A 16,420-nucleotide genomic window follows, 5' to 3' on the forward strand; every position below is an offset into this window, starting at 1 on the left:
TAGAAGTGATCTGCTTTGTTTATGAATCTTCGTTGTAGTTTTCATTCTCTATTTCCTTCTTCTCGAAAGATTGAGGAAGGTGTGATTTAATTTGTGGTAGGTGCCGATATCGCTGGATTGTGCGGTGTATTGTGGGAATTTATAGGGAGAAAATCTTTCATTGTATTTGAACAATGACACGGGTCTAGAAATGAAATGAGACTCACCCCTTTCCCATTCACCATAAATCACTACTTTTCTGCACCGGCCTCTTTTGTAAATGTATGTCATTTCTTTCTGTCACAGCCCTGCTTTACTGTTTATGCATAAATTCCCATTTTCCTTATCTCCTTTCAGTGTTTTCAGGTGTTGGGACGGTGTACTGTGCACATAAGCAATCTCTCAACCGGCAGAGATTTTGATATATGTTTATGTAGCGGTGATAACACTGAAACAACCCTGTAGGTCATATGTACAAGCCGCTTATTACAACCCATAGTTATGTTTTAAAGTTAAACAACTTCTGGCTGGAGTACAAAAATGTGTGTTTGTTTATACATAATGTGTGGACTTTTTACACGGTCCCTTACTTAATATTTAATTCATTAAATTTGCTGTTACATTAATGAAGTTAAACAGACATAAAGTTTTTGTGTTTAGCTGACAGAAGAACATTATATACACTTAGCGGGTGAATAAAATAAGGGCTATTGATTATTTACCATGTTTACCTTGCTGTAGCGTGAATAAAACGGGTATTGATTGCAACCTTTTGACGTCATATATTGTGATGTAAAAAAAGTGCAGCCTCTGAGTGAAACGATTTGTTTAAAGTTTAGGATGACATTTGTTATGTTTTTAATTTCACATTCATATAGACAATCCCAGTGTTTATATATAAAGGCATACATGTGTTTATAGTCAGGGGTATCCTTTAAAGGTACATTGTGTTCTTGACAGAAAGGCAATATAATATACACAACTGTATTATTAGTGGTGTATAAGGACCTTAAAAATGAACTGTATTGTTTTTATTACCTTAGAATGAGCCGTTTTATCTATATACAATGCGGGCCCCTTACATGTCGCCGTCATGTTTCTACAGTAGCCCTTAATGGACAAAGTGCTTTATAGAGCGCATTTCGTCACTACGTTTTTGTCTCAGATGACGACATGTTGTGGCGGCTACTGTAGCTTTTCTATGTGTTTTGAAAGGGAGGGGTGAGCTGTGGACTGACTCGTCAACACAAAAGTCTACACGGTGGACTTTTAAAGGGATAGTTCACCCAAAAATTATGAAAAATGTCATTAATGACTCACCCTCATGTCGCTCTAAACTCGTAAGACCTCCGTTCATCTTCGGAACACTGTTTAAGTAGAGGCGGACACTACTAAGTATTTTTACTTTCTACATAAAAGTACATTTTCAAGTATTCGTATTTTATCAGTGTTTTTCTTTGGAAAACATATACTGTAAAAAAATTCCGTAGAAATTGCAGCTGGGTTGCCGGTAACTTACCGTAGATTTAAATTTATGTTTTTTACTGGCAACATTTTGTTCAAAGTTAAATGAACATTAAACATTTACATTATTTGTCTTTACAGAGTAAAACTTAAAAACAGCATCAAGCAAAACATTCTGGAAAAACAAAATCTGAAGCAAAAAACAGAAAAAGGTTGATGATGATTTCTGGTTCCCAGAATGCTTTGCATGAGGCTGTTATTGTATAGTTTTATTCTGTAAAGATAAAGACTTGTTAATATTTAAAATTTATTTAACTTTGAACAAACACTTGCCAGTAAATAACATAAATTTAAATCTACGGTAAATTACCGGCAACACAGCTGCAATAACATTTTTTTACAGTTTACATTCCAAAGCATATTATCATAATTTTTTCTCCACTACATTTCATTATTTTAAGTTTTTGGTTTATATTTAATATTTAAGTACATTAAACATCCAGTTTTTTTACCTTTACTTAAGTAAAAAGTACTTTTGTACTTTTACTCAAGAAAAGAAAAGTACACAATTTTTATGTAATTAGGTATAAAATCAATTTTAATATGCAATATAAAAGGAATACACAGTATGATTCTATGCTTTAGAATGTAGTGAACATTTTGTAGTAAAGTAAAGTAAAAAAATTTCTCAAGACAAACACTCTGATAAAGAACAGATGCTTGGAAAATTTACTCAAAGTACTCAAGTAGTGTCCGCCTCTGAGTTTAAGATGTTTTAGATTTAATCCGAGAACTTGTTGATCCGTCATTGAAAATCTATGTACGGTATACTGTCAATGTCCAGAAAGGTAATAAAAACATCATCAAAGTAGTCCATGTGACATCAGTGGGTCAGTTAGGATGTGTTGAAGCATATGGAAAATTCCCCAAAATTCCGCGTTGACATTAGATTCCGTGTTAATTTGCCAATTCCGCGGTTCCATCCGCGATTCCGTGAACGCGGAAATTATAGGGCCCTAGAAGCACATGCGTGGGACTAAAGTGCGGCTGACGTGTTATCCTCAGACATGTTTGCGAAGTTTTTTTTTAAAACTTTACAGACTGTAAACGAAGCCTGGGCGCACAAAAAACAGCTGGGGCACACCAGATAACACGTCAACCGCGCCATACGTCATCACTGCAGTCACATGACTTTAGTCTCACGCATGTGCTTCTAGGGCCGTTTAATTTCCGCGATCACGGAATCGCGGATGGAATCGCGGAATTGGCAAATTAACACGGAATCTAATGTTAACGCGGAATTTTGCGGAATTTTACATATTTTGAATAAAATTCTGTTTTTGTGTGGGAGAAGAACGTATGTCTGGGAGAAATGCAGACTGGGGGAAGCAAATCTGGGCGACACAGCCCCTCCCGTCACTTCAGACCCAAAACACTGAAACCATGGCGAAGCGGCTCTTCACGACGCTACTTTCGTCTGTGAAAAAATTTAATTTGACGCTAAGCACGCTCGGTTCCGAGCAGTTTCCACATGACTTTTATGTGACTGGATAATTGTTGTTTTGTAAGTTTTGTCAACATTCCGTTCACTGGGAGTGCAAAAAACATGCACTCTCTCATCCACGTCTCTCTCACTGCACCTCTCTCATGTGCATGCGCTCTCGCATCTGTCCGAAGTCTGAACACAAGTCCTCATGTATTTGTTTTATGCATTTCAAGCGAGCTGAGGCTAACTATCCTATGTGTGTCTATAAATGCATGTTTTTACAGTCATTAAGTATTCGTGTTATCCCGTTTTTCCCATAATCAAGCAGCCCTACTGCAAACAGGGAATGTGAAAAAATGTTACCTTAATAAATTTAAGGTCATTCCTATTGTATTTGTCTACATTTTAATCATTACCATTAAAGGCACACTCTTTTATGACTAAAATAACAGTAAAGGGTAAAAAAAAGAATTGCCAAAAATTAAAACGGCCAAATGGAATTTGCAAAAATTAAAATGGACAAAACAAAATTTGGGAAGAAAATAAAATAGATTTTATAGGGCCCTACGCTTCACAACAGACACGGAAGAGAAGACAATGCTGAATAAAGTCATAATTTTTGTTATTTTTGGACCAAAATGTATTTTCGATGCTTTAACACATAACTGACCCACTGACCCACATGGACTACTTTGATGATGTTTTTATTACCTTTCTGGACATGGACAGTATACCGTACATAGATTTTCAATGAAGGGTCAGAAAGCTCTCGGACTAATGTCATTAATGACATTATTTTCATTTTTAAGTGAACTTTCCCTTTAAGTGAAACTTTTCCCTACTTTGTGGCATCACTAGACACACCCACACGGCAACTGAGCCGTTGTCGTTGCACATGTGGCTGGAAATCGGCAGCTCTTTTTATTGAAAATGAATGACCGGTGGACGTTTTGTCATGGTTTGTGAACACAGGTCCACTGCTAATCCCAGGAAAGTAACTGCAAACCGAGTGAAAAGTTTTATTAAAGAGCAACGCAATAACCGCAAAATTTATCTTCGATTTCTGGTCTCTAGTGAAGAAAGCTGTACTTAAAGATCAACCCCTAAGCAATAAAATCTTCCACTGGGGAGCAACAGTCTGTAAAGACGATCTGTCAAATCAAATTCTTAACCACTGAAAAGACAAAGCAGCGTTTCTGTACTCTATACTGTTTGAGATTGGGCCATACAAATAAGAACTTTTCCAAATCCCAAATCTCTCCAATGTTTATACCGGAACCTCAATTAATCCCAACGGCACATTTCCTCCTACACATCCTCGGCTCTTCTTCACCGTCCTCGCAATTTGGCAAACACGATTCGGCTGCCACGAAGAGTGTTGGGTTTTAATGATGCTCCACGCAGAGTTTTTATCACCCACTCTTTCTGTGGTTTGTTTCAGAGAGATGATATGGGCTCTGTGTTGTTGAATTGCCTGTAATGATGATGGTAATTGCATGTCTTACAGTGCACGGCTCAGATTACTCCCTTGAATTAATAATTGGTGGGCACGTGGAAGTATTGCATGGAAGGAAAACATCATATTTTAGAATGACCCATTTGCATGGTTTTTGTCGTCTTAGTTTAGCATGTGTAAAAGTCAGGCAGCCTTTATTGATTGATGATTGGTTTTTATAACTGGACGGCGGGACTTCTGTCCCCAGAGCGCCTTTACTGAGGGTCATATGTCCCCTATTCATACAGTAATAACAGTGCATCTTGTTATATCCTATATTTTTGGCTGTAGTCTAGGCAGAAGGGTGTTACTTTAAAGAAGCTCAAATGCAAGTTTTAATTTATTTGGATATCTTTGTTTTGGCCACTGCATAATCCCCACATTCCCCGTCGTGTTATTTCAAAGTTTGATTAAAGTATGTACCCAGACATTTGACTTGAGAAGAAACTTGACGGTCCCAACTATAATAAAACGTGTTTGTTATGTTGCAACTATCATCGTGTTGGCGAGTAAGTCGTATTTGGTGCTTGGCAAGTCTTTATTTTGGATATAGACTTGCCAAGTGTGGTTTTTAAACAAGAATTTTTATTTTACTTGGCAAGTACAAAAGTTATTCACCATTGTCTGCATGTCTCATGATACATTTCAAGCAAACTTGTGTTTACAGACAATCATCTGAGAGAAGGTGTTACGTGACTTTGTTAAAAGCAACTTTTTATTGTTTTAAAGTTTGACATGTCTTCTTTTCAAGGGTGCACAATGCGATGCTCATCAAAACATGTATTTAACCCATCATGTGTTTGGTACGTCATGTGAACCTATGTGCATCCAACATGATCTCACAAAGTTCCGTGGGATAGTCGCGGAATTTTTTGCTCATTTTTCCGTGGCATTCTCAAAGATCTCCGCATATTTCTTTCTTTTCCGTGGCATTCTCACGGATTGGTTACTCAACTGCTTTTTCCTATTTTCAAACCATTGTCGCTTCGGTTTAGGGTTAGATTTGGTGTTTGCGTTAGTATGTCACTGTAAGTATTGGTTTATAAAAAAAATTCTGATGTATTCTTTTATATTTTCTAAACTTTAATAAATTTTCTCCTGGCGTTGGGGTTAGAGTTGGGTTTGGTTAGGGATGTCATTTTATGTAAATCTAACCCTAAACCGAAGCGACAATGGTAAGAAAATAGGACAAAACAGTTGAGTAACCAATCCGTGAGAATGCCACGGAAAAGAAAGTCCGAAATATGCAGAGATCCGTGAGAATGCCACGGAAAAATTTGCAAAAAATTCCGTGACTATGACATGGAAATTCGTGAGATCAGTTGCAGACTCTTCGAAGGGTTTCTGGACAGATATTCACTTAATCTCATGTGTAATCAGAGTTTCGTTTTAAGATAGTGTCTTGAGAGTATTTCGTGAACGTGAACGTCTCTTTTATCATAAACCCTTTTGACGCGTCTGCATCAGGCACTTATTTTGACATGACGCATGATGCACATACACTGAAAAAAATGATTCATTGAATTTAATCTAATTTTTTGGGGTGGGTGGTTGCAATCAATTTATTTAAGCTACATTTAAATAAAAGTTGTATATTTTATTTTACTTTACTAATCTTTTTTGTTTAAATGTAGCCTAAACAAATTGATTGCAACCACCTACCCCAAAAAAATGATTAGATTCAATTAATCATTTTTTTCAGTGTAGGTTCAAATGACGCACGGACACATATTTTGGCATGACAAGACACACACATGACAAAACACTAAATCAGCTCAAGCATATCCATATTTGGGTGAACAATTTTATTAAAACAAGCAAAATATAATTTTAATAGTAACAAATTTACTTTGAAAGTCTGTGAGGGAGGAGTCACAAAGGATTTTACGTTACCAAGAGGAAAGAAAAATCGACTGTGATCTGATTGAGACATCTTTTAGTCTGGATGTCTACAGAATCTGATCTAACATCAGCCTTATCTAAATGCACCTTTATCTAGCAAACACTAAGAGCTCAAACCAGGTTAATACCAACCATATGTTTTTGTTTGTGCAGTCTATTTGTCAGTTTAAGGCAATTTTAAGTTAATGCTTCGTTGTTAACTGACTAATTCAGGCAAAATGCCTCATTATTTGCCTAGTGTCATCTTTATCTAGACCAGGGGTCACCAACGTGGTGCCCGCGGGCACCAGGTAGCCCGCACAGAGTCTGTGAGGTGCCCGCCAAAGCACATTCTATTAAAAGTCCCAACTGTAATATTTATTCATTACATATTTTTATATTAGCTTGGCTTGGTTTACGTATGTTAAAATTTTACTAAATACTAAAACATATAAACAAGTCAAATAAAATAAAATAAACAAGTAAAACAAAAAAGTTTTAAGTAGACTATATCAAAAAGTAGCCCTCCAGATTGTTTTATACATTGTGTTAGCCCTTGCTTATAAAAAGGTTGGAGACCCCTGATCTAGACACTTGTAATGTTTTTTTTTTCAATAGACTTGTCAAAGACTCTTTGTAGAGCTTAAAAAGCACAACTTAATTGGTCAGTAACACTTATAACGGCCAGGTGTACGTGGTGTGATTTTCAGCTATTTGGCAACTTTATAATCATTTGGGATATATTGTGAGGAAATCGTGGGTGCTTGCGAGGTCGCAGCTTGCATAATGTGAGAGAACTTGCGAGCGAGCTGAGCGCTTTACGAGCACCGTATGATCTCCTGAATATTTTTAAACATGTCGAAAACTTTGAGAGCTTTTGGGTGAATTCAGGTGTGTGCAGTTTAACAAGCCGTTATGGCGACCTTTCTGAAGTCAACCAGGAAGTGGCAAACCACAGAAAATGCTGTAAAAAATAATGTTGGATTAATTAAAAAACGTAATTTACTTAATTTAAAAAACTTTTTTTAATAATTCACTTAAATTGAGAAAATTAAAGTTGACGAAACTTACATTTTTTAGGTGTTACTAATTCAAATAAATTCACTTTCACTTAACTCTTTCCCTGCCATTGACGAGTTATCTTGTCAATTAAGAGTAAACATTTGTATGGAAAAAAAACATGTTCCTGATAAGTTTTTATGGTTATCTGTAATTCGTCAGTTATCCGCTCTTACCAATTTTATAAAAAAAAAATGAAGCAAAAATTATTTATTATATAATTATTTTTTTGATAATTGTTCTGAATCTGATCTCTAACAAAATTATTTCACTAAAATGCAATTATTTCAGCTTTTTGCTAAAAGATTTGTATTTTTGAAGAAAAATACCCATATTTAAGGGTTTATAAGCAGAGAAAAAAATATAGATAGGATGAAATGTTTTTTTTCCGTTTTGTTTGTTTGTTTGTTTATTATTTGTTTGAAAGCAGAGGGTCTGTTTTTTTTTCATTTGATATATTTGTATGTTTATATATTTTTAGAAGAAAATTTTCCTGGAAGGCATTTAGTAAAACTTTTGTGAAAATCACAAAAAATGCAGGCGGGCAACTTTTCGAAAAAGGCTGGTGGGGAATTTGTTCAATTTAGAAAATTAAAGTTGATGAAACTTACATTTTTTTTAGGTGTTAAGAATTAAAATAAATTCTAAAAGTTTGTTTAACCTTAAATTTTTCACTTTAATTGAGAAAATTACCAATTAACTCTTTCACCGCCATTGACGAGATATCTCGTCAATTAAGAGAAAACGCTTCCCCGCCAATGACGAGATTTTCCTTCTTTCCGCAATACCGCTATTATCCACTTCCGCAACTTATACAACCCGGAAGTAGCACCTCACGTGGAAGAGAAAGAACACCGAGTATGTTTTAAAGATCGCTCTGCATCTGATCTCTATCAAAAGTCCTTCGCAAAAATGGAATTATCTTTTTGCTCAAAATTGGGTGTTTTTGAAGAAACCTACCCATATTTGAGAGGTGATTACAAGAGAACTAATGAAGGTAGGATGAAACGTTTTTTTTTTTTGAAAGCAGAGGGTCTGTTCTTTTCATCTGATATAAATTCTAAAAGTTGACCTTTGTGTATGAAATGTGCTATACAAATAAACTTTGCCTTGCCTTTTGCCTTGATATATTGTTTGTTTATATATTTAAAGAAGAACATTTTCTGGAAGGCATTAAACTTTTGTGAAAATCATGAAAAATGCTGGCGCTGGCTGGCAACTTTTTTTTAAAACGCTGGCGGGGAAAGAGTTATAATACGTAAAAAAAAAAAAGTAATACGTAAATTTTACTTTCACTCTTTACAGTGTAGCCTGAAATTTAATGAAGCCTACTGTAGACTTCATACGTCTACGTATCTAATATCTGGAACGACCACATTTTTAGAAGTTTTAAATGCTTTTTTAGATGTGCTAAGCCTTTAACTTAAAGTCTTTCAAAATAAAAGTCACACCCAAAAATAGAACCGCGTTGTACATCTTCAACTAAATAAAACATGTTGAAATATACATTAAACACATTAAATAAAAAATAAAGAAATTATTCACATTTATGTGTGTTATAGTAAATGTGCGGTTACTTTGATACTACTTTTACTTTTTGTAAGGGCACAGCTCATTCACCCCTGCACTTTAATCAAACTTTTTTCCATACCCATCTGTTTGTTGCTTTGTATTTTCTAAAGCAAATATTATTTCCTTTTCGTCTAATATTTTCTATAAAAAACGGTGTGAAATTGCATCAGAATTCTCCTCGTAAAGTCTTCAGACAAACTCATTTGGGCTCGCGACCTCCCGACATTCAGAATTCACACCGTGTATCATTCACGCCATAATTTTGTTAAAAGGATTTCAATAACACCCGTGTTTTAGTGCCAGTCTGCAACAAAACTGAAATATATGAGCTTAATCTATCAAATGTGTTATTTTCTGTGATAAAATTTCTATTTGTATGTATAATAAATGTTTCCCCAAGCTGTTTTTGGCCCCAAATCTAATTTGCTCTTGAATTGTGGCCTACCAGGTTATAAATAGTCGCCCCGCTGCCTGTCTCCTGTCACTAAAGAGTCACATATCAATCTTTATCCAGACTGGCTTTTGTGACGTACAGTAATTGCCAAAAGATAAGATATTCACACTCTTGTCACTTTAGTAGGAAATAATATGAATGCAAATGCAGTCATTTTTCCAAAATGTTAATCTTTGCATTACAATAGAAGCTTTGAAACATTGGTTGCGAATAACAAACCGAAGCAGAGTCGGATTAATAAAATCATATGCTGTTGAACCCTGCAGCACATATTAATGCGATAAAAGCTTTGATGACCTCTTGGCCTGGATTTTACATAGAGAAAGCCTCATGCATGGGTGCTTACGAAGGCACATCTATTCCTGAGTGCCGTAAGGTTGCTCCAGTAAAAATCCACGGGAAACTTTAGATATTGCATAATTGATATGGTGGGAGGAAACATGTCACATAGTGACTTGGGACACTAAAGTACGGCTGAATAAACAATGTCTTGAGCGGCCTTAAAGGAACATTACTGATAAGTGAGATAAACTTGCAATTTTTCTCAGCTCCCATGGCCTTATGGGAATGAAAAGTGTTCATCCAATTCATACGCTGTCAGAAAATCAAACCCACCTTTTTTAAAAGTACACACTTTTACCAAAAGAGATATTAGTATCATATTAGTACTTCATATTGGTACCAAATATGGTACATATTATTTAGAAAGGGGTACCACCCTAGTGACAGCTTTTTTGATTTTTTTTTTTTTTTGACAGTGTACCATCCTCGTCTTTTGCATACTGTAATTTCGGACAAACTATTCATTATGTATACTGGTATTATATAGTATGGAAGTGGTTGATTTCGGTCAGTCTCAGGGGTTAATTATATTTAAACTCCACGTCCCAATCAGAAAGCATCCACAAAAGTGGAGACCTCGGTTATTGTGTTATTATGATCATCTTATACTGCACAAATGACTCAAGATCGTTCTGGCAGGGTGTTTGTCATTTCCCTTGAGATGCCATGTCTGTCTTTGACTTTGCAATTTGCTGGTGACGTCTCCTATCTCCCAGCATTCCACACAACAGGTGTGCTTGCATCACTTCGGCCGTTGCCGTGCCAACCGCGCTCGCTTCTTCTCGGTTTAATTCCCCGGAGGATAAAAAGTCAAAGGCTGGTGTTCATCTCCCCCCTCTGGCAGCAGCATCAATAGTAAATCAGCATAGGTCTCATAGCACTGGGGTCATACATTTACATTTACAGATATATTTATGTACTGTATCAGTATAGGGTTGGAAATTGAGAACTGTTTACAATGCAGTCTCATTTATTAACATTAGGTAATTTATTAAAGACATGAATTAACAATCAGCAACATACTTTATGTGACGCATAGGAACCTTAACTAGAAGCAGGCCATAGCAAAAAATTAATTTGCATTTTAATTGGTATTTACATTTAGGCATTTAGCAGACGCTTAATCCAAAGATTGTGAAATAATAAAGCAGTTTGTCATAGGGAGGCAATAGTACAAAACTTGTATAGCCTACTAAGATACAATGGTTCAATATTCCAAAACGATACCTGTTGAGAGATAAAGAGAGAATACATTTTTTAGTAAAGGATTGAAAATGCGGTCAATATCTATATCAAGTATTTTTGAATAGCAGTATTAGGAGAAACCTTGTGCCTGTATGATAGGTCCAAATGGTGTTGTGTAGATGGAGAAAATTAGTGGACCAAGCACAGATCCCTGAGGGACCCCAGTGACCACGTGTATTGACCAACCTGATCTCACGAATTTCCGTGAGATAGTCATTTAATTTTTTGCTAATTTTTCCGTGGCATTCTCGCGGATCTCCGCATTTTTCAGTGGCTTTGCCAGACTTTCTTTTTTGTGGCCTTCTCACGGATTGGTTTGTCCTATTTTCTTACCATTGTCCCTTCGGTTAAGGGTTAGATTTACATAAAATGACATCCTTACCCAAACCCAACTCTAACCCCAACGCCAGGCGACAATTGTTTAAAGTTTAGAAAATTAATCCGAAAAATTGTATAAACCAATACTTAAAGTGACATCCTAATGCAAACACCAAATATAACCCTAAATCGAAGCGACAATAGTTTGAAAATCGGAAAAAGCAGTTGAGTAACCAATCCGTGAGAATGCCAGGGAAAAGGAAGTCTGTGGCAGGGCCACGGAAAAATGGGCAGATCCGTGAGAATGCCACGGAAAAATGAGTAAAAAATTCTGTGACTATCCCATGGAACTTTGTGAGATCATGTTGGTATTTACAGTACCCACAAGTATATGTGTGAATCGAACCCACAACATTTGCATTGCTAACGCAATGTGCTTCAGGAACACTAAGCCACGGCTTCAACCATCGCTCTCCGTTTCTCACACACCCATCCATTTATCCATTGACTTGTTATAGTTACGAAAAATAATCATGTGCTCTGACTCCTGTTTATTTTGTGAAGAAAGTATTTTATGTCACAGAATTTTTAGTGTTTTCATTTCCTCGCAGGTCTGAGCGATATAAATATTGTTTTACGGCAGCCTCTCTTGGTTTTGTTCTCGTCCATCTTGTTCTTAGTCTGAAAGTAATGATAGATTTCACTCCCTGACCTTCATTTTGCATGCATTATTTATTTCACTCTAATGTTCTTGTTTTACAACTGCGTCACCCATTTTTAGCTTTCCAGGGCCGTCGAAAGTCAGACTGTTTAATAGATATCGCTTAATTTTGTTGTGCAGAGTGGTATGAATTAAGATGAATCAGTCTATTGTTTTTCCACACTTTTGTAAGTCACTTTGGATAAAAGCATCTGCTAAGTGCCTAGATGTAAATGTTAATGTCTCAAAAATTCAATACTTACTGTAAGGGTCTTGTTTTTCCCAGGATTCCCTTGTGAACAGAGTATGGCCCTTCTTTCACCCCTCTCTACACTGTTTAGTCAACAGCATTTAGATAATATCCAAAAAGCTAAGATCATAGCTTTTAGAGCTACCCAGGCTTAGCTATAGAGAAGAAAGTCATTTACTTGTAAATGTGATACCGGACATAAAATGTAGTTTGCACACTTTAAGTTTACATTTACATTTTAATGCATTTGTCAGACGCTTATCCAAAGCGACTTACCCAGAACAGAAGTTTTTCGAAAAATTTAGCATACACACTGCGTTGTTAAAAAGTTACACGTTTATACGGATCCACGCAATGGACTGAAAATGTTGTGCCAGGCCAGTAGGTGCCGATGTTACTTTGTAAAACTGCCTTTTTCCATGTTTAAGTACAATAATTGGGTCCCCAGTGCTTTTATCAACCTAGACAACATGATAAAGATCAACCCAGTAACTTAGTTTTGGTAAACCATTCTCTGCAAGAAAAAATAGGTCATTCAGATTTCGCTCCCTTTGTGATGTCATAAGGAGCTCTTATTATAATAATACCACCCCTTAATCTGCACGATGCAACCACGGCACTGCCATTTAGTGCAGAGAGAAAGAGAGAGAGAGAGAGAAAATAATTGTTTCAATTTCAACAAACCACAATTATGGTGATCAGTGTTTGCATTATCCGCTCATTTGCATTTAAAGGGACGCAAAAAAGCGGAACATGCTCACACCGTAACCCATTCTCACTCCCCAAGGCGTCAAAATCTGAAGCATGTTCAAATCGACGAAATGGGAACTCCGTTGCTTTCATGGTAATCCCTCAGCGTCGGATATAGACGAAAGGGAATCCCGGAAGGTGATGCCGTCACGTTATGCGACGATCGGCAGGATCATGCCGCTTCTGGACGGCAACTACTCAATTTTTGTTCAAAATTTTTTACCATTGTCGCTTGGGGTTGGGGTTAGAAAGACTTTCTGTTACATAAAATTACATCCTAACCCAAACCCAACTCTAACCCTATAACCCCAAGCGACAATGGTTTAAAAATCAGAAGACCAAAAGTATAAACCAATACAGACATCCTAACCCAAACCCAACTCTAACCCTAACCCCAAGCAACAATGTCTTAAAAATCAGAAGACAAAAAGTATAAACCAATACTTAAACTGACATCCAAACCCCAAGTCTAACCCCAACCCCAAGCGACAATGGTTTAAAAATTGGAAAAAAATTGAGTAGTTACCGTCCAGAAGCGGCATGATCCTGCCGATCGTCGCATAACGTGACGGCATCACCTTCCGGGATTCCCTTTCGTCTATATCCGACGCTGAGGGATTAGCATGAAAGCAACAGAGTTCCCATTTCGGCGATATAGTGATGCATAGGGGCACCCTTCGCGTCTTCATACTGACGCTGAAGGCGTTTGAACATGCTTCAGATTTTGACGCCTTGGGGAGTGAGAATGTGTTGCAGACCTTTAAAATATAACAATTTTAACATGCTATAGTTAATTATTCATGGGGTATTTTGAGCTAAAACTTCACATACACACCTTCGGACACTGAAAACTTATTTTACATCTCAAAAAACCTTTAAGACATGTGCATGATGTTACCATTATCACTAGAGATGCACCTATACCACTTTTTTGGAATACGAGTACTTGCATTTCAATACTTGCCGATACCGATACTGAGTACTTAATAAAAAAAACATGATTTAAATTTACAGGTAACAGCTTTAGTCATATAGTTTAACAAAAAAACAAGTGACTAGTTTTGAATTAAGAACATTTATTTAAAATGAAAAGCATGTTGTATGCAACATATTACAGAATAAATATTATAAAAAAATTAACAGTGACAGTGCAAAACAGTTTTTTTTTCAGTTTGTTGTAAACTATGCCTCTTTGGACAACACAAGAGGCAATAACCCCTTACACGCTGCTCAAACATAGACATTTCTCAGACCGTGGTATCGATTCCCGGTATCGGGGGACTTTTAGTAGAAAATGTGGTATCAAGGCCGATACCCGATGCCGTTATCACATATTCAAAAGTTTTCAGGACCCTAAAACAGCTAAAACGCATTTAAAAATTTTTTTTTTTTGGAAGCGTTGTAGTGTAAACACCCCCTTATTTTCGGTACAGCATCTATCATTGTTCAGACAAACTAGTCAATTTAATCAAATATTTCAGGTAGCTCTGCCCTAAACTCACACCATTGGCAGAGCCAGAAGCCAGCATACGAATGGCTTCCCTACAGTTGTGTCATGGTTACATTTAACCATGTAAATTAACATCAGAAAGAAAGACATCATTTACGTAAGGAATAATTGACGACGGGCCATTGAATTATAAGAAAATAATGCACACCAAGGTGGTAATGCCGTTACACTGCAGGTGTGCATTATTTTCTAATAATTCAAAGGACCGGAGTCAATTATTCCTCTTATACCACGGTTACCACAAACATTGCTCTGGTGCCTATTTTTAAGACATTTGAAAAGATAGGTGTGCGGTTTACAGAAAAATAATCAATACCCATAGAACATTTCTCAGCCAATCAGAATGCAGCATTCGACAGACCCGTGGTATAATTATATGTAATATTCAATGAAAAAGTGAATGAGCGTAGGTGGAGTTTTGGGGGGCAAGGGTGGCACTGCCCCCCCAGACCAGAGCCAGTTATGATTTTATCTGAGCTACTAATGAAATATGAGCATTCATATTTTAGTTGACCAATCTTAATATTTTAATAGGTAGACTGAGTAACTCATTTAAAACATATATTTAAAAACCATGAAGACTCTCTCGCTAATCTCAAAGTATTGCAGCACCCTTGTTTGCCAGTAGGTGCCCCACAAACGTGGAACCCCACCTATGTGTATGACTTTCAGCAGTTATACGGTACTTATCAAGACGGTTGACACTTTCCTCTTGTTCTTTTTTCAGACCTGCAGGTAACAAACCCGGCAGTAGTCCCAAGGGCCAGACTCCAGACGAGAGCAACCGCCGGACAGATGCCAACTCCTCCGTCTCGGACCTGGCCAACTCCGTCACCAGCGACATGCTGATGGTAATGAGAAGACTTTTCCTGAGCATCGTTCCCTCCTGAACTTTCTGTTCATTTTCACCTCCTTAAAGTACCGCTCGTGCTTTGGTGCGTATCCTTTAAACACAGGGATCAGTCCCGAGTAATTGGTGCTCTCCCTTCATGCAGTCAGTCACGTAAAGAGCTGTGTCAGGAAGACCGTAGCTCAACCGGAGGCCGGTAATTAAATGTGGTACATTGTGCTGTGGGCACCGTCAGGGTTTGTGTAATCATGTGGGTGGTAAGGCGTCTTTTACAGAGACTGTGAGGGTAAATGATGGTGTTTCCTCTTTTTAAAGAGTGCCAGATGCTGTTGTAGTAGTGCTGGGAAGGAACCGGGCACTGGCGCATGACAAGTCAAATTAAACCCAAGGTCCTGACACGGGTGGGAGTTCATTTATATTTGCTGTCGGTTGTCAGACTCTTTTAGGTGATGGATCACTAAGGTGTTTGTAAAGATCACCAATTCCCTTTTTGCACTTTGACAGATGTAATTGTAAAGGTAACAACTTTTTTTCTATAGTCTTTTCATTTTAGCGCATTTAATTCAAATCAGTAACTAAAAACTCGGCTAGAAACTCATTTTGTTTGCCATGGCACATTTAGTAGTAATACAGAAAACACTGTCATGTGTTTTTTTTTTAATAAATGACCAAAGGTGAAATAATTGGGCGGTTCATCTGTTTATTAGTTGTCCCCAGGCTCTGAAGAAGAGGAACACGAAGGACCCGTGTGTGAGAAACTGGGTCGCATCCAGTTCAGCGTGGGCTACAGTTTTCAGGACTCCACCTTAACAGTGAAGATTCTGAAGGGTCAAGATCTACCTGCCAAAGACTTCTCTGGAACGTCAGATCCGTTTGTAAAACTATACCTTTTGCCAGACAAGAAGCACAAACTCGAGACCAAGGTCAAAAGGAAGAACCTCAACCCTCACTGGAACGAGACCTTTCTGTTTGAAGGTCCGGGCTTACAATATTATTATTATTATTGTTAACTATTATTTTTCTTTTTAGTATTATTATTATTATTATTATTATTATTATTGTTAT

General features: G+C 37.0%; 1 protein-coding gene across 3 annotated transcripts in view; it reads left to right on the forward strand.

The window, feature by feature from the left end:
• syt7b (synaptotagmin VIIb) overlaps positions 1 to 16,420 on the forward strand; it is a 211,705-nt gene that overhangs the window by 186,967 nt on the left and 8,318 nt on the right. For all 3 annotated transcript variants that reach the window (XM_055182584.2, XM_055182736.2, XM_055182824.2), the window contains 2 exons: positions 15,233 to 15,356; positions 16,063 to 16,330. In XM_055182584.2, the coding sequence (XP_055038559.1) occupies positions 15,233 to 15,356; positions 16,063 to 16,330 (392 nt within the window). The remainder of the gene's footprint in view (positions 1 to 15,232; positions 15,357 to 16,062; positions 16,331 to 16,420) is intronic.

The sequence above is a fragment of the Misgurnus anguillicaudatus genome, chromosome 21, assembly GCF_027580225.2.
Source record: "Misgurnus anguillicaudatus chromosome 21, ASM2758022v2, whole genome shotgun sequence".
In the NCBI taxonomy this organism is placed as follows: domain Eukaryota; kingdom Metazoa; phylum Chordata; class Actinopteri; order Cypriniformes; family Cobitidae; genus Misgurnus; species Misgurnus anguillicaudatus.